Genomic DNA, 18,529 nt, shown 5'->3' on the forward strand with positions numbered 1-18,529 from the left:
TTGGCTATGCTAATTACATGGAGTAAACAAGCCACACATGCCAGTCAGTGTAGTTCTGTATTAGCTTTTTAAAGAATATTAAAATCAGCTCAGATCAGTGAAAAACCGAACATTTTACCACCTGATTCGATAAAACGGGCCAACATGCCCATAATATGACTGCCACTACTTCTACTTCGTCGTCAGGGCCGAGATGTAATTTTTCAAAGAAAAAAAACATTCATTTGTTGCAGGGGGTTGGAACGTTGCCAGCAGGGGGCGATGAGATTACTTTCCCTCCCTATATGACTGCCACTACTTCTACTTCGTCGTCAGGGCCGAGATGTAATTTTTCAAAGAAAAAAAACATTCATTTGTTGCAGGGGGTTGGAACGTTGCCAGCAGGGGGCGATGAGATTACTTTCCCTCCCTATACAGAGGGGAGAGTCGGGCAATCTCCGCCGTGTGCAAGCCGACTTCCTCATAGGCAAAATTAGCTGTTTTAGCTTCTCAGGACTGCTCAGCGTTGCGAATGTTAGTTCCTATGTAGTGGGCGTAGCACACAGCAAATGCAATGCGATGCAATGCAGGGAATATGACAAGACTTGCTGTTCGTAGTAATAACTTCAGATAAACATCACAGATGGTAAAACTGTTATAATTATCACCACCGAGACAGTTGATGGTTTACATATTTGTGGTGATTACCCCGCAGTATAGTTCGTTAGTCCTTATTTTTGGCTGTTAATGTGGTGGTTCTATGTTGAGTCTATGGAAAGACAGCCGCTTTAGGAACACCCTTATCTCGCTAAAAGGCGGAGCTGCCATTTAATTCCTGGTCCTCCAATTGCGTAACTCTCGCCTCTGTATGGCTCTGCAAATCCCATTCTTGACACGTGTTTGCGGAAGTGTCATTCATTAGCCTACTGGTCAGCTCCACCCACAACAGGAAGAGTTGCCTTTACCTAGCAAGTGTGGGACTACATCTCTACATCTTCAGTGTTTGACGGAAAAGAAGAATGCGTTTAAGGATATTAATTTTCGCACTTGTTTGCCTAGGTGGCTGTCTAGGTAAGGTGGATTGTAACATTCACAATATGAGCTGTCTGACTATCTTGATGTGTTCAGTTGACGTTAGCAAGTTAGCACGCGCACACAGGGCAGTCGTGTGTTGTTGCACTTCTCCGTACCAAGATGTGGCGCAGAGCTCTATGCCTTAAAGAGGACAATATTCTAACCTAAATAACACACATGTTACACGTCCATTGCTTTGATCTGTGTGCTCAACCAACCATAGCCTTGTAGCATTTTGGGAAAACGCATCTGGTGGAAAATAGGCGCCTTTATCGATGAGCAGGTCAGGCTCTCAGTTCATGAGTTGTCACTGTAGGTTGTAGTTCTAATCAGTAGACCTAAACCTGAATGTCTGGCTCGTCTCGTTCTGCCCATCGTCGACTTACTTTATGTACAATGTACAGTGACAGTGGGAGTGTGGGATAATTCCGTGGGATAATGACAGGTATTTCAACTGGCCGACTAAAGTAGCGCATAAAAAATGTACCAAAGTCCACATGCGAGAGAAACAATGGAAGTATTGACATTTTCAAGTAGCCTAGGCCAGCCTACTTTTACCACCTTAGAATAAAGTGAGGGCTGGTAGCCCAACACTAAGGACGTGACGTCAATCAATCTTGAATGTTGATGGTTTGAGGCTAGACGAAGGGCTGTCACTGGGATGCACTGCCATCCACACCACCACCACCACCACCACCTGCCATATGGCTATTTCCCAACAGGAAATAAGCCATTCCCTGTGTCCAGGGGGCAGGGGACTTATGGCCTGTAAAATGTTGCTATAGAAAAATAAAATGTAGCATTTTGTCATGTTCCCTAGCCTGATAAACCAGCCTAAATGTGTGATTTGGATGTGTAATTTACATTTGCTCCGGATAATTATCCGGCCAACAAGCTGTTGGAAACTGAGTTTGAAATGATGCAAATTGAATAGTGTAACTTCAGTCATCCTATCAGAGTATTTTTTTTCTATTTTTAAAATCGGTTAGATACCTTTATAACAATGGTTGTCACCATCGCTGTAGCCTACCTCAGTAATAAGCTTACATGAAACAACATCTGCAGGGTTGTGACGAAATAAATCAGATGATGATAAAAGTCCTAAAGTGCAGGCCCAAGGAGTCCATCATATGTTTGAATCGGTTTGAACTGGAGTTCTTTGGGTGCCATTATAAATAGCAAATGGTAACTACTACAACACAGCCTCTGGATGTTAGGCATTGTGTTATAGTATGCATTGTTAAGTAATTAGTGTCTGACAAGGAATCAAACCGAGGGATGAGACCGCAGAATGGACATTATGACAGTGTCTCGAGTTACACCATTAAAACATGAATTAGGGAGGGTAACAAACAAGGTGTACAGGAACACTTTAGGTAGACTTGCAGGAGCTTCTCAGTTGTTTGCCAAGGAACATTCTGGAAAGACTTTAGTCACAATATCTTTTTTCTCATTGTTGTGTTAAAAGCACATGGTTATTTCTTCAGAAACATTATCAGTAACGAAAAGAAAATAGTCATTTGATCATAGTGTGATTGAAAGAGGATGTCACAACATCAGTGGACCCTCAGAACAAATTCCTATCCATGGGTAGCCCTCAAACCTAAAACGTTTGGGGCCACCATAACGTAACACCTCAGCATGTCTTGTAAGGTGCACATGCAAGCCATTTATAGGCTAAGTGATTTGTAAGACATGTGTTAAACAAAATCAATCATTTGCGCGCCGTGTTTTCACAAATGTCTCGTTCATTGCCAGTAAGGTCTTTAATATTATTGATGATTGTTATAAGGATCTATTTGCCCCTCAACACATGTCTTAGAAATTATTTAACAAAGACCGCATTATTCTACACTTTTCCTAGGTGAGCAGCCAGTTGACAAGGACAGTAATAGCCCAACGAAGACGAATGGACAGGAAGGTGATGTTCTAGAGAAGGCAGAAGATCCAGGACAAGGTAGCGAGCCTAAGAAGACCATGCCGGCAGAGGGCAGCTCTCCACAGGAAGTGCAGGGAACTCCAAAAGCACAGAGCCAAGCTGTAGCACAACCTGGTCCAGGCCAAGCCAGTAGCAGCTCCTCCACAGGAAATGGCAAAGATGTTGTGCAACATAACAACGTAAGCAACGGGAAGGTTGATGCTGGACAAAATTCTACTCCTGAGAAGGAAAAGGAGCAGGGAGATACAAAGAACAAGGGGGATACAGAGAACACTCCAGGGAAACAGCCTAAACCCAATGCCACGCCAGCACAAGATACAGATCCAGGTGATGCTCCTAAACAAGGAGAGTCAAGCAACGTTGCCACTTCTACGGAACAGAAGGGTTCTCCTAAAAATGACGCAGTAAGCAACAGCGCCACTTCAGGAAACAATGACCCAGCACATAATGGGTCTGCTGAACCAGACACAAGCAACAATGCTGCCACAGGAAAAGATGCTGAACAAGATGGTGCCCCCAAACAGGAGGGCCCTGACAAAGGCGGCATCCCTGCAACCAACTCAGCTGAAACTGATGGAAAAGAAGAAACGGCCAACAAAGAGGACAAGGATGAAACAGTGGTCGACAATAAATCGGAAGGTGGAGTAACGACCAAACCCCCCAAAAAGGAAACCCCAACTAAAGATGGGACTACAATAGATGGAGACGCAGAAACACAGGATACTGACAATGACAAAGACTATGAACAAGAGAATCCGCAAGACAATGACCCCAACACAATAATCAATGTTGACAACACTGAGCCCAAAGTGAATGCTGGAGTGAAGACACCCGCGGATGACGCAGAGAGCAGCCATTTCTTTGCTTACTTGGTTTCCACAGCAATGCTGGTAGCATTGCTCTACATCGGCTACCACAACAAACGAAAGGTTCAGATCTCACTTTATTAACCGGGCTTGCCATAGCAAGTCCCGCTTATAGTAATCTCTAAGTCCTGTTTATTATTATTATTGCTAATCTTGTGCAGGTCTGTAAAGATTGAAAACGTGTCTCCTCCCAGGCCTTTCGAGATACAGACACCGTTTAAACACTAAAACCAGAGAGAGTATAGAGAGAGAGATAGAGAGAGATTCCATTGGCCCATTGTTTCCGGGTGCTACTATTGCAAGGGGGAGGTGGGAGGGGGGGGATCCCCCTTTAGGCAGACCTAAGGATTGCTCTATTCATTGTAGGAGTATTATGACACGCCCCTTTAGGCAAACCGGAAACTGGTCATGTTCAGTGCCCATAGCAACCTATTACATTGGCATATCTCTATATACTTAAGAATCTCTGCTAAAACGACCGGCTCGTAGATGTTAAAAAAATAGCGTTTTGTGTCCATATCCCTCGTCGTTTTTTTTTCTTCGTTTTTGTCGATTTTGTGCAAGTTTGGGTCCCCATAGAAAACAATGGTGGAATGCTCAGATGGAAGGTTCCAACACTCAAGACACCAGAGTAAGACAAAGCTTTTTTGTTCATAAAATATCAGCACTTTCACCTAGAAGTTTGGTTGAAACTTCGTTAGAGGGCTCTGGAATATGAACCGACCGACCCGGATTTCAATCAAACTTGCTGTGCCTGTTTTGTAGCAAGGTAGCACCCCAGAACTGCATTTGTGTGAATCTGACACCAATATTAAGGGAGAAACAGACCAGCAAATGTTTACATATGAGTGTAGGACACTATACATTCAGCCTTGATTATAAGCAGTCAGTGTAAGTCACAAAAAGATGTCTGAGGTGTTGTTTGAAAGTCAAGTTGAAAATCAAATATAAAAAAACGTATATTTTTAAATGGCCAGTTTCTTGTCTAAACATAGCCTGTAAGGTTATAAACAACCCTGAAGGTTATAAACAACCCTGAAAATGGGTTGTTTGGTTCCTTATTCATTTCAGAGATAACGGGACATAAAGGTTGAAATGAGTTGTAATAAAGTGGTAATAGAATAGTGTCAGGGACAGGACTGGACTGGCCTTCTGGCATAACAGGCATTTTCAGGGTGGGCCCTGCACCCTCGCCGGGTCCTATTCCAGGTACTCAAAAACTGCACAGCTTCTGCCCATTGTCAATGGACACAGTGGAAGCTAGACCATTTTCAGCATTCAGAGAAGGCAGGGTTGAAAGAATAAGCTCAGTAAATGTTTTTTTTTAAACGGTCAAGCATCAAAGGGTATGTTGTAGCTGTATATGATGTCAACTAGTGCCTAGCATGTGTTGAGGAACATATGCCGAGCACTGGAGAGGTGAAACGGAACTTCCTGCATCCTCATGGACCATCTCCATCCTTCAAATATTCCGATAGACATGCTGTCATGTGATATTACTATGGTATAACCATATTATTACTAGGTGATCTGTATGATGCCATATTTCTGAATCCCATTATCTCTGAAAAGAATAAAGAACCAAACACCAGCATTTCAGGGGTTGTTCATGACATTGCAGGCTACGATTAGACAAGGAACTGGCCATTTTAAAATATACGTTTTTTTTTTAATATTCAATTTTTTATTTTTCAATTTATCATAATTCATATTCTGAGGGTTGTTGTATTCCATGCTGTTTGTGTAATTTGTAGAGCCAGAAAAAAGCTTTCAAATAACACCACAGACATCTTTTTGTGACTTAAACTGACTGATATAATCAATGCTGAATGTATAGTGTCCTACCCTCATATGTATACCTTTGCTGGTCTGTTTCTCCCTTAATATTGGTGTCAGATTCACACAAATGCAGCTCTGGGATGCTACCTTGCTACTAAACAGGCACAGCAAGTATGATTGAAATCCGGGACGGTCGGGTCCCAAAGTGTCTGATTTCACGTGAAATGACCCAAATGGTAAAAAGGCCATGTCCCAACTCCCATTACTTTTTAAATGACAGCGATGTGGAAAACCCAATGGCAGTTTCCTATTCATTTTCAAGTTTCTGTATTTTGAGGTCGGCGTATCGGCCTCAAGAGGTCCATTTTTTGACTGAACCGTTTAACCTATAAACTTGGTTCAAACTTTGTTAGAGAGATCTGGGATATCACTCCAACCAGTGAAAAGGCCATGTGCCAATTCTTTTCACTTTTTTTTAACAACAGCAAGTTAAAAAATATAAACTGTAATGATTTAGCAGTTCACCATATTAACTTTCATAGGGGTTGGAGCAGGCTTCACCCAACAGTTTTCTCTTCATTTTTAAGGGTGCTGACCAAAATATTGTAAAACTGAAAAATGAAAAAAAGCTCGCACCATGCATAGGTTTCTTTATTACACAGACGCGTTTCAGCGTTCTGCCTTCGAAAAGCCATAGACAGAATCAGAACAGGTGTTGTCAATTAGGGTTCCATTCCTAACTGTCACATTTTGAACATTCCATTCTTAACGACCACCTGCTTAGGACTCTAGAACCCTACTGTACAGCATTTCTAGGCAATCTAATGTTGTGTTGCTGGAACCCTTATGACAGGCAGCTGCTTAGGAGGTTGTGAGTTCAAATCCCACTCTGACCCAAATTGATTTTCAGATTTAATTAGGGGCCAAGCAGCGAAGCTGGCGAAGGCCCCTACTGTTTTAGCTGGTTTTTAGGGGCCAAGCAGCGAAGCTGGCGAAGGCCCCTATAGAGTTAGTAGGTTTTCTTCATTATTATTCTCTAGTCACCATTCCTCTCCCTCTGCAAGTCTATGGCAGCCCATAGAACCGTACGTAGGAAAATGCTGTAAATCGGCACACACATTCAGGCCCGGCTCAGCATTACCCACAGCAATTTATAGGTCCCCAGCCCCAACGCTCTAGCGCCACCAACAGGTCAAAGTTGCAGGTACATTTCTGCTTGTAACTTTTGAACCGCTGGGCCGATTTTCATAAACTTGGTATCCCTGGAATCCTTGGGCCAAGACGAATCCAACGCACCCTATGACGTCATTTTCCGCCAGGATAGTTTTCCCGCCATTTTGGATTTTGTAAAATTCAATAAAAATGCTATTTTTTCGGCAATTTTTGACCAATTCACCCGAAATTCGGTATATAGTATCTCTGTACTGAGCTACACATGGGGTCTTCAGGAATATTGGATATCTTTTATCGTTTAGCCGTGAGAGCCAATCAAAATTGTCGTAAACGTGGCGAAAACCAGGATAGTGAGGTCATATCTCAGCAACCGTTTGTCGAATTGGGCAGGGATTTTGTACACACATAGTAGTCCATCCCATGACCTACCACAAAAAAAAATCAGATCCCCAGCTCAAACTCTGTAGCGCCACCAGCAGGTCAAAATTTTAGCTACATTTTTGCCTGTAGCTTTTAAACCATTTGCACGATGTAAAATATATTATTATCACTAGAATCCTTGGGCCAAGCCGAATTCAACGCACTATATGAAGTTATGTCAACGCAGAAGGGAAATTCCGCCATTTTGAATTTTGTAAAATTCACTGTAAGTCTATGGTAGCCCATAGAACCATACATAGAAAAATGCTGTAAATTGGCACACATATTTGAGGCAGTATCAACATTACCCACAGCGAGTTATAGGTCCCCAGCCCCAATACTCTAGCGCCACCAGCAGGTGAAAGTCGCAGGTGCATTTCTGCTTGTAACTTTTGAACCGCTGGGCCAATTTTCATAAACCTGGTATCCCTGGAATCCTTGGGCCACGACGAATCCAACGCACCCTATGACGTAATTTTCTGCCTGCCATTTCCCGCCATTTTGAATTTTGTAAAAATGCAATAAAAATGCAATTTTTCCCGCAATTTTTGATCATTTCGCCCGAAATTCGGTATATTGTATCTCTGTACTGAGGTTTGTATGGGGTCTCAAGGAATATTAGATATCTTTAATCGTTTAGCCGTGACAGCCAATCAAAATTGTCGCAAAACAGGAAGTGAGGTCTGATCTCAGCAACCGTTTGTCGAATTAGGCTAGGATTTTTTACACACATAGTAGTCCATGCTATGACCTACCACAAAGAAAATTATACCCCCAGCTAAAACTCTGTAGCGCCACCAACAGGTCAAATTTTTAGCTACATTTTTGCCTGTAGCTTTTACACCGTATGCCTAATTTTGAAAATAATACTATCACTAGAATCCTTGGGCCAAGCCGAATCCAACGCACTATATGACTTCATGTCATCTGGAAGAAAAAAGTCCGCCATTTTGAATTTTGTGAAATTCAATAAAAATGCTACTTGTCCCACAATTTTGGTCAGAATGCCTTACAAAAGGGCACACTTCATCTTGGCACTGATTTGCTTTGGGGTATTCAAAGAATTTTTGATACCTCTTATCGTTTGAGGGTGACAGCCAATCAAAATTGTGGTAAAAATGGTGAAACAGGAAGTGAGGTCATACCTCAGCAATCGTTTGTCAAATTCTGTTAGGATTTTTTGCAAACATACTAGTCCATCCCATGACCTCCCACAAAAAATCCAGACCCCAAGCTCAAACTCTCTAGCGCCACCAACAGGTAACAGGAAGTGAGCTCATATCTCGGCAGCTCTTCAATGGATTCAAACTAAACTTGGTTCATGTGATCACACTCCCCTCCGAGGAATGCACACCAACATTGCCAACATTTTGGGCCAAAGGGGGCGCTGCAGCTCCTTTTGTTGCCGTGGCGACTTTGGCAACTTTACTGCTTGGCCCCGCATTGCTGCTTGCAGCTATATTCTTCTTATTATTATTCTTCAGTCACCATTCTTCTCCGACTGTAAGTCTATGGCAGCCCATAGAACCGTACGTAGGAAAATGCTGAAAATTGGCACACATATTCGGGCCCAGGTCAGCATTACCCACAGCAATTTATAGGTCCCCAGCCCCAACGCTCTAGCGCCACCAGCAGGTCAAAGTTGCAGGTACATTTCTGCTTGTAACTTTTGAACCGCTTGGCCAATTTTCATAAACTTGGTATCCCTGGAATCCTTGGGCCAAGACGAATCCAACGCACTCTATGACATCATTTCCCGCCAGGATAGTTTTCCCGCCATTTTGAATTTTGTAAAATTCAATAAAAATGCTATTTTTCCCGCAATTTTTGACCAATTCGCCCGAAACTTGGTATATAGTATCTCTGGACTGAGCTACACATGGGGTCTCAAGGAATATTGGATATCTTTTATCGTTTAGCCGTGACAGCCAATCAAAATTGTCGTAAAAGTGACAAAACAGGAAGTGAGGTCATATCTCAGCAACCGTTTGTCGAATTAGGCTAGGATTTTGTACACACATAGATGTCCATCCCATAACCTAATGACAAAAAAATCAGACCCCCAGCTCAAACTCTGTAGCGCCACCAACAGGTCAAAATTTTAGCAACATTTTTGCCTGTAGCTTTTAAACCATATGCACGATGTAAAATATATTATTATCACTAGAATCCTTGGGCCAAGCCGAATCCAACGCACTATATGACGTTATGTCAACGGAGAAGGGAAATTCCGCCATTTTGAATTTTGCAAAATTCACTGTAAGTCTATAGCAGCCCATAGAACCGTACATAGGATAATGCTGTAAATTGGCACACATATTTGAGGCAGCATCAACATTACCCACAGCGAGTTATAGGCCCCCAGCCCCAATACTCTAGCGCCACCAACAGGTCAAAGTTGCAGGCACATTTCTGCTCGTCACTTTTGAACCGCTGGGCCAATTTTCATAAATTTGGTATCCCTGGAATCCTTGGGCCAAGACGAATCCAACGCACCCTATGACGTCATTTTCCGCCAGGATAGTTTTCCCGCCATTTTGAATTTCGTAAAATTCAATAAAATGCTATTTTTCCCGCAATGTTTGACCAATTCTCCCGAAACATGGTATATAGTATCTCTGGACTGAGCTTCACATGGGGTCTCAAGGAATATTGGATATCTTTTATCGTTTAGCCGTGACAGCCAATCAAAATTGTCGTAAAAGTGGCAAAACAGGAAGTGAGGTCATATCTCAGCAACCGTTTGTCAGATTCTTTTAGCTATTTTTTGCACACACACTAGTCAATCCCATGACCTCCCACAAAAAAATCCAGATTCCCAGCTCAAACTCTCTAGCGCCACCAACAGGGAACAGGAAGTGAAATTATATCTCGGCAGTCCTTCAAGGGATTCAAAATAAACTTGGGTCATGTGAGCACACTCCCCTCCAAAGAATGCACACCAACATTGGCGAGATTTGGGCCAAAGGGGGCGCTGCAGTTCCTTCTGTTGCCGTGGCGACTTTGGCAAGTTTACTGCTTGGCCCCGCATTGCTGCTTGCAGCTATATTTATATACAGTGTTCCTTAGCCAAGTTAATATGGCATGTATGTTATTTAGTATATCCCTGAAACATGGAATTCCAACACTTTCAAGATGTCTGAATTCAAGATGGCTGAATTTTTGTTTGGCCCTTAACTTCTGACTGGGTGGATGGATTTTCCCTAAATTTTTTCAGCTTTGTTTTCACAATAGTTGTTTAGTTTTAAGCCTAAGCAAAGCACTGATCTACCGTATATATAGATATTGAATATACAGTACAGGCCAAAAGTTTGGACTCACCTTCTCATTTAATTAATTCTCTTTATTTTTGTGGCTTTTACAGAACATAGTACATTGTCAGGGAGGGCATCAAAACTGTGCATGAACACATGTACACATGTGCTTAACAAAAAAATGAAAATATATTTAAAAAAAGCTATTATTAAAAAGATATCAAAAATGCCAAACAGAGACGTCAACACAGCAAAACTGAGGGCCCCACCCGTTTCAGCAAGCTTATTTTTCTGTCTTATTTTCAAGTAAAAACACTCAGTCAATCTCAATACAACTAATACAAGCAAGATTTTCCTGATCTGATGAGCGGTCACTTGGTCACTACCTGGTTATCTAGGTGAAACAGTGGTACAAAAAGTTAAAGTAAAAGTGAAAAACCCTGCCACAGATTCCCTCCAACACAGGTTTGACCTCTCCAAGTAACTGGCTGTGACTCAATATCAGATCAAGAAAATATCTGTAAAATGTTCATATTGGCAAGTGTTTCAAACTAAGTTTTAGGTCTCAAAATTCTAGTTCTACAATTCTAGTGAGTTATAGGAGTTATTGACATGACTGACTGGGTATTTTTACTTGAAAATGGACAAAAAATAAGCTTATTGAAAGGTGTGGGGCCATCAGTTGTGCCGTATTGACGTCAGGTGGATAGACAGCTGACATTGCTGTTGGACAACAGCTAGAATTATATTTTTTGGTAAGCACATAATTCTACTTGTGGGTCAAAGACATCTTTGTCATTCAGTGTGTCATTCATGGTTTTTAGATTGTGAATTCAAGTGAATGGATGACAGCTGAGGCTTTCATGAATTCCCTGTAACAATAAATACAGTCAGCAGAAGGCATCCGTTACACTGAATGACAATGCCATTTTGCACGTCTTTGACCCTTGTGTTCATGCACAGTTTTGATGGCTTCCATGAAAATACACAATGAAAAGCCGCGAAAATAAAGAGAATGCATAAATGAGAAGCTATAAATGAGAAGCTGAGTCCAAACTTTTGGCCTGTACTGTATAACTGCTCAGCTCTGGCCTAAAAGGCAAGCCTGCTTTCAGCATTTTCTGCAAGAATGCAAACTAGTTTCCCTTTCACATTTGGTTTCATTGTGCAACAAATTAGTTATTTAAAAATATTTCTCTCTCTCTCTCTGACACACATGGAGTTAATTTTACTTTGTGGCTTCATTTCAGTTAATATCTTTTCTAATCTACGCATGCATGTGTTGTCTGTCACAGATTATAGCATTTCTGGTGGAGGGAAGACGATCAAACTCCACACGAAGACCAAAAAGTGGCAAGTATCAGAAGCTTGAGCAACAAGTAAGTGCCCCTCTTTTCTTTAAGCCATTTTCATACCTGACATGCAAGTCACACGACTATACACATAAGATGTATTGTACATGCACACCAAACACATCAAGCACTGCGCAACTCACAGACCCTGGGGGTCTGCAGCACACTGCCAAGGAATGCGTGGAAAAGATTCTAGGGTAACACTTCCAAATAAGGGGCCATAATTAACAGTAAAGTAGCTACAACCTAATACTTAAGTAAGGGTTAATAATCATTACTTAATGCCAAATTAGACACATATTAATTGTTTATAATGCATTAGTAAGCAGTTACTTAACTATTAGATAACTATTACCTTGTGTTACAAGGTAATAGCATATTATTATTTAACTAATAGATAAGTAAGGGCACAGTTAATAGTTAAGTAGCTATCAGGTCATACTTAACTAAGGACCAAAATTAACACTTACTTAATACAAAAGTAAGGCATAACTAATGGTTAATTAATACATAAATATTGGGTTTTGGGACCCTTATATTAGAGTTGGCTGAGGATAACTAATGGTTAATTAATCGATAGATATTGGTGTTTGGGACCCTTATAATAGAGTTGGCTGAGCATACCTAATAGTTAAGTAATTAATCTACTGTGACATCTAGTTTTCACTCATTGAAATCACTGTATTAGTGGCTACAGGAGCCATCATATAGCAAGGATTGGACGTACACTTCTCAATGATGGTGGGGTGATGAGATGTAATTTTTTCATGTACCACTTATAATTTTTAATGGTAAAAACCCTACAATAAATGCAGAACATTATGAAGAGTAATAGTTTTGAAGCGAAACTAAACCATTCCTTTGTGATAATTAAGTTAATGTTTGAGAATATTAGCTCCAAGAAGTGCAGTGCATGATGGGTACGCAATCTACAGACAACAATATTTCGGTATTATTTAATCATTAGATATGCCTTACTTTTGTATTAAGTAAGTGTTAATTAAGGTCCTTAGTTAAGTATGACCTAATAGCTACTTAACTATTAACTGTGCATATCTAATGATTAAATAATACCGAAATATTGTTGTCTGTAGATTGCGTACCCATCATGCACTGCTCTTCTTGGAGCTAATATTCTCAAACATTAACCTAATTATCACAAAGGAATGGTTTAGTTTCGCTTCAAAACTATTACTCTTCATAATGTTCTGCATTTATTGTAGGGTTTTTACCATTAAAACTAATAAGTGGTACATGAAAAAATTACATCTCATCACCCCACCATCATTGAGAAGTGTACATCCAATCCTTGCTATATAATGGCTCCTGTAGCCACTATTACAGTGATTTGAACGAGTGAAAACTAGATGTCACAGTAGATTCATTACTTAACTATTAGGTATGCTCAGCCAACTCTATTATAAGGGTCCCAAACACCAATATCTATCGATTAATTAACCATTAGTTATCCGCAGCCAACTCTAATATAAGGGTCCCAAAACCCAATATTTATGTATTAATTAACCATTAGTTATGCCTTACTTTTGTATTAAGTAAGTGTTAATTTTGGTCCTTAGTTAAGTATGACCTGATAGCTACTTAACTATTAACTGTGCCCTTACTTATCTATTAGTTAAATAATAATATGCTATTACCTTGTAACACAAGGTAATAGTTATCTAATAGTTAAGTAACTGCTTACTAATGCATTATAAACAATTAATATGTGTCTAATTTGGCATTAAGTAATGATTATTAACCCTTACTTAAGTATTAGGTTGTAGCTACTTTACTGTTAATTATGGCCCCTTATTTGGAAGTGTTACCCTAGAATCTTTTCCACGCATTCCTTGGCAGTGTGCTGCAGACCCCCAGGGTCCGTGAGTTGCGCAGTGCTTGATGTGTTTGGTGTGCATGTACAATACATCTTATGTGTATAGTCGTGTGACTTACTTTTGTATTTAGTAAGTGTTAATTTTAGTCCTTAGTTAAGTATGACCTGATAGCTACTTAACTATTAACTGTGCCCTTACTTTTCTATTAGTTAAATAATAATATGCTATTAACTTGTAACACAAGGTAATAGTTATCTAATAGTTAAGTAACTGCTTACTAATGTTCAACATATGCATTAATAACAATTAATATGTGTCTAATGTGGCATTAAGTAATGATTATTAACCCTTAGTTAAGTATTAGGTTGTAGCTACTTTACTGTTAATTATGGCCCCTTATTTGGAAGTGTTACCGATTCTAGGACTTAAATATCAGCCTCAACACTTTGTGGACTGTTAGTCCACACTATAATGGGTCACATCACTGCCCTCCTCACAAGCGTAGTAATATAAAATGGATCATTTTTTTAAAGAAAGCTGTGTAATGACTCCCATAAGCCAAGCAAAATATTTGTATTTTGTGGCACAGTGATGAGGGGGCCCTTGTAAAATATTCTGCTCCATTAGAGTTTGGTTTCAGTGGTGGAACAATTGGACATAGGGCCCCAGGGCAAAACACTGATGGGGCCCTCCCTATCTCTCACCGAACTCATAATAGGGCCCCCACCACCAATATTGGAGGAGGGCCCTGGGCCCAGGGGCAAATACCCTGCTTGCCCCCTGTATCTCAAACTCAAACCTGCAATACCTTTGCCTGTCTTGGGAAGCCATTTAAAGAATACTGGGTGAGAGTATGTCTTTCAAGTGAAAGCTCAGCAGGCCTGAGTTTGCCCTCTTGTGAGCTGACACTAAACTGGGTCATCAGTGGGTGAATGAAGAGAGACTCTCTCTTCACTGTTTCCGCTGTCTGTGGGCCGGAAATCACATTTACAAATGGCACATTTTCACATTTCTATGACTGCGGTGGGGGATTTCAAGCTCAAGTTCAAGTTTATTAGCCATTTCAACAGTATAAAAATACAGTTGCTAAATTCCATGATATCTGTCTGTTCTTCAAGACGACCAAATCTTTCATTTACTTAAGATAACGACTCACACACAGCCACTATTACTATCTTCATGTTATTGAATTTGCCTTGCAGATTTGAAGAGGGTGCCTTAGCTGCGCGTCTAAATCGAGTTACCAGCCTGTGGAGAGGATTTATACTGGCCAATGTCATAAATCCTGTTTTTCAACATCAACTCATAAACTGACCATTGACATTGACTTTGACCCAAGATTCCAATAAACACAGGGGTGAGTTTCCCAACACCATTTTGCTAACCAGTTAGCAACTTGCAGTAGTTTGTTGGCTATGAAAATTGGCATCGCAGAGAGCATTGGGTTTCTACACTCTTTGTTGGAACCAACAAAATATGTAATGTAGACAGTAACTATGGCATTGGGGAAACGGACACCGGGTCTTGAAAAGCTTTGCACTATTGTGATGTTTTGAGCACTGTGCAATGCATTTAAAAAAATGTAAAAATCTTAGTTGTGTTTCAAACTCAAGTGCTGTTTGCATACAGATTTTTTTTCCATTATAGATGTTGTGTCTGTCTTATTTATGAGTTCTTAAGATATTTGAAGTAATGTAGAAAAATAGAGAAAATCTAAGCCATGAACTGTCATGAATCCGTGACCCAAACAATTAAGCCTTTTTAATCATTCTGAATGACCTTGTTGAGTTCAAAATGGATTTCCTGTGTTTCTGGGTTTCCTGCGGATCTCTGTATTTGAAAATGAAGTGATCTTTATATGTTCTCTTTTGATTATAATGATATGATTGGAATGCCTTATGTATGTGTTTCTAAGAACATAGGGTGTACCAAAAATGATGCACACTTCAAAATCATTGCAAAGTAAGTGTTAATTTGCATTGAAATGGATTATACCGTACTGGCGATTTAAAGGTGAAAAACATTAACAAAAACTGTGGAACGAGAAAGCACACTTAAATGCTTTTGTTTATTTAACTGAAAAGCTTGGACCGAAAGTTTGGCCATTACATGAAAAAAGTTTTGACATTTAACAAATTTTTTCTTTCTCGTTTCAAAGTAGGCCTTTATGAAAATTCATGTAATTTTCAAAGTTAAATAACATCTACAGATATCACTTGTTGTTTTGTTACCGCCTAATCTAAAATTGATGTTGATGGTTGTTAATGCTTTGAGACCGTCAACAGTCACTGAAATTGAGCGAAGCCATTGAAAGCGGAATTGTGAGTCACATTGTCAGCAGTGCCTGTTCCAGAATGGATGTCAGTTTGAAAATACACATGGTGGTAACAGAACAATAAAATTATGTTTAAATTACACTTTTTAAGGTGTGAAGTGAAATTGCATGAACTTCAATAAACACCTACTTTACAATGACTTTAAGTGTGTTACATAGTGATTTTGGGACACCCTTTATAATAGAGTTCTATAGTGAGCGATTTGCACATATTTTTCATGCCACTGTCCGGTTACATGTACTTTTTTAAACCACAGCAAGACGGTATGACTCAGGGTGCTTGTGAAATCGGAAGGATTTTGTTTTGTGAGGTGTTGTGAGGTGAGGGAAGCCACCTCTGCACAATGAATGTAAAAAGGCAAATGTGGTTTTAAGTTGACCGGTAACTCAAGTTTGCCCGACTGTGCCCTTCACTGTGTACTATGTGATGACTTTTCCTGCTGTGTTTACTTATTGCCCTTGAAACACTGTATCTACCATGCTGTTTTAGGTCATTAGATGACCAGTTGAAATGACAAGTCAGCGGGGAACAGTTTAAAAGCCACTTAACCCATAGGCCTTTGGTTTATGTATAGCCTGATGTCAAGAAGAGTACTATACAATTGTGCAAAGAATGTTCGAGGGCACATCATAGGATATCTGCTTTCCCCCCCTTCTTTCTACTTTGTTTTTTTCCCCTGTCAATCTAGTAAACATCCAACTGCTAAAGCTCATATTTAGTAATGCAGGACTTTCATCTGTTGGATCATAGAATACCTGATATCATAGCATTGCATGCCACATGGTATGCCCACTAGTGTCTCTACTCCCAATATGTGCTTAATACTTGTTGTTACATTAATCTGTGCATGTCATGGTGGTAGGTTACCAATTCACTGAGCCACTGCCTGTATAGCCACTGACTAGGCCATTCCTCAAAGCCGTTTTTAGGTCATCCATAATCGATTCCAGCACACTGGGAACCACAGTGCTGGCTGTGCCTACTATGGTCAGTGGTCCATATGGGAATCGGTTGTTCTTCCTTTCCTAATATTCCTACTACCATATCCAGTCATTTTGAATTAAGGTGATAGGTCTGTTCCGATTACTGTCTATGCTTTGGAAATGTTGTACTTTGGTATGGCTAGATCTGACACGTCTATGTCACTTTTTTACTTTCACAAAATGTTTTCTTTTGAGGATTTCTTGAAGTAGTGCATTCTACAATATTGTCACAAGGTTGTAATGCTGTCCGCTCATTCACAGCCTTTCTTGACACGGCAATAGATGGGTAGGCTTCCCAAACGAAAACAAACACCGCTGGTCAAGGGGGTTTACGTAAGCTGTCTTGCAAACTTTGTGTTATCTGAAACACAGGTATAAGAGGAAGTCCAGGTTTGACTAGTGTGTTCATGCAATTATGTACTTTTTTATTTGTTATGATGATGGGCAAGCTTGGTCGAGCTCGTTATTGAAGATGGCATGTGGTCTCTTGGGGGTATTCCAAGGACATGGTTAAGTGATTAAACTTGGCTAAGTTAACCTATGGGAAGTGGTTAACCTGCTAATAGATATCCCTGGGAAAAGATGACTCCAGGCTCTTCTATTATATGATTTACTACAACATCTAGTTTAACTTAATCTGGTCTACTACTGAGCCAGGTTCTTGGAATACCCCCTGAATTATTGGTGTGATTTAAATTAAATGTGCCAAAACAAGACTCTGGTTTTGGATTTCTTTCTTTCTTTCTTTCTTTCTTTCTTTCTTTCTTTCTTTCTTTCTTTCTTTCTTTCTTTCTTTCTTTCTTTCTTTCTGTGTTCTCATTAACGCTTCCATCTGAATCAAGTAGAATCTATTGGTCTGAGAAAGTAGAGTGAAAGGAAGGATGATTGATGCTGCCTATATTTGGTCTATGGTTTTGTTTTTTTAGATAATATATGAACCTATTATTGTGATATGGTGGTTGCTTTTGTTTAATTTAGACGTTGAGTTTTAACTATGCTTGCCGTGCGCTGGCAGCATATTGGCTTTTTTCGTCAAAATTTTTTGAATGCTGGACCAATTTTAAAATCACAGAGGTGAAGGGTTTTTTATGTATATGTTTTTGCTTTGTGTTTGCGACTGGTCTTTTTTGTGCAAAGAAAAGATCCTAAGCTCCTTGGTGATGATCTGAATAAAAATGTCTAACGTTTAACAAGTGTCAGCTGTTTTTTTTTAATTGAAAGGATTTAATGTGGTTTATTAATGCATGTCAGTAGGCTTCAGATACCTGCATATTTTTTCTCCATGCGTATTTCCATGTGTCCATGCATAATGTTTCATTTATTGTGTGCACACAAGTCAGTTTCCCTAAAGGTCAAAATAGTAGCGAGAACACCATAATGGAAAGCAACAACGCCCTCCAGTGTTGATGTATGTTTATGCAGGTATTGCCAGTGGCGGTCACCAACTTCAATGTGGTCACCTGACTCTACTTATCCCCCCCTTAATGCTTGAATGGCAAAATGCTGTATGATTGTCTCAAGTGTCAAAGTATTTTAAAC

At 40.0% G+C, this 18,529-nt stretch overlaps 1 protein-coding gene across 1 annotated transcript; it reads left to right on the forward strand.

Moving 5' to 3' along the window:
• Positions 1 to 924: 924 nt before the first annotated feature.
• tgoln2 (trans-golgi network protein 2) lies at positions 925 to 18,235 on the forward strand. The gene is made up of 4 exons (XM_063195795.1): positions 925 to 1,050; positions 2,918 to 3,921; positions 11,780 to 11,863; positions 14,874 to 18,235. The coding sequence occupies exons 1-4, from the start codon at positions 999 to 1,001 to the stop codon at positions 14,877 to 14,879; spliced, it is 1,146 nt and encodes a 381-aa protein (XP_063051865.1). The 5' UTR covers positions 925 to 998; the 3' UTR covers positions 14,880 to 18,235.
• Positions 18,236 to 18,529: the final 294 nt, after the last annotated feature.

The sequence above is a fragment of the Engraulis encrasicolus genome, chromosome 3 (assembly GCF_034702125.1).
Source record: "Engraulis encrasicolus isolate BLACKSEA-1 chromosome 3, IST_EnEncr_1.0, whole genome shotgun sequence".
In the NCBI taxonomy this organism is placed as follows: domain Eukaryota; kingdom Metazoa; phylum Chordata; class Actinopteri; order Clupeiformes; family Engraulidae; genus Engraulis; species Engraulis encrasicolus.

Excerpts from the sequence above, each read along its gene's own strand:
- tgoln2 (XM_063195795.1), top strand. The coding sequence starts at position 999 with ATGCGTTTAAGGATATTAATTTTCGCACTTGTTTGCCTAGGTGGCTGT. Across the intron at positions 1,051-2,917 it reads TTGCCTAGGTGGCTGTCTAG|GTGAGCAGCCAGTTGACAAG; the intron begins GTAAGGTGGATT and ends CACTTTTCCTAG. Across the intron at positions 3,922-11,779 it reads GCTACCACAACAAACGAAAG|ATTATAGCATTTCTGGTGGA; the intron begins GTTCAGATCTCA and ends TGTCTGTCACAG.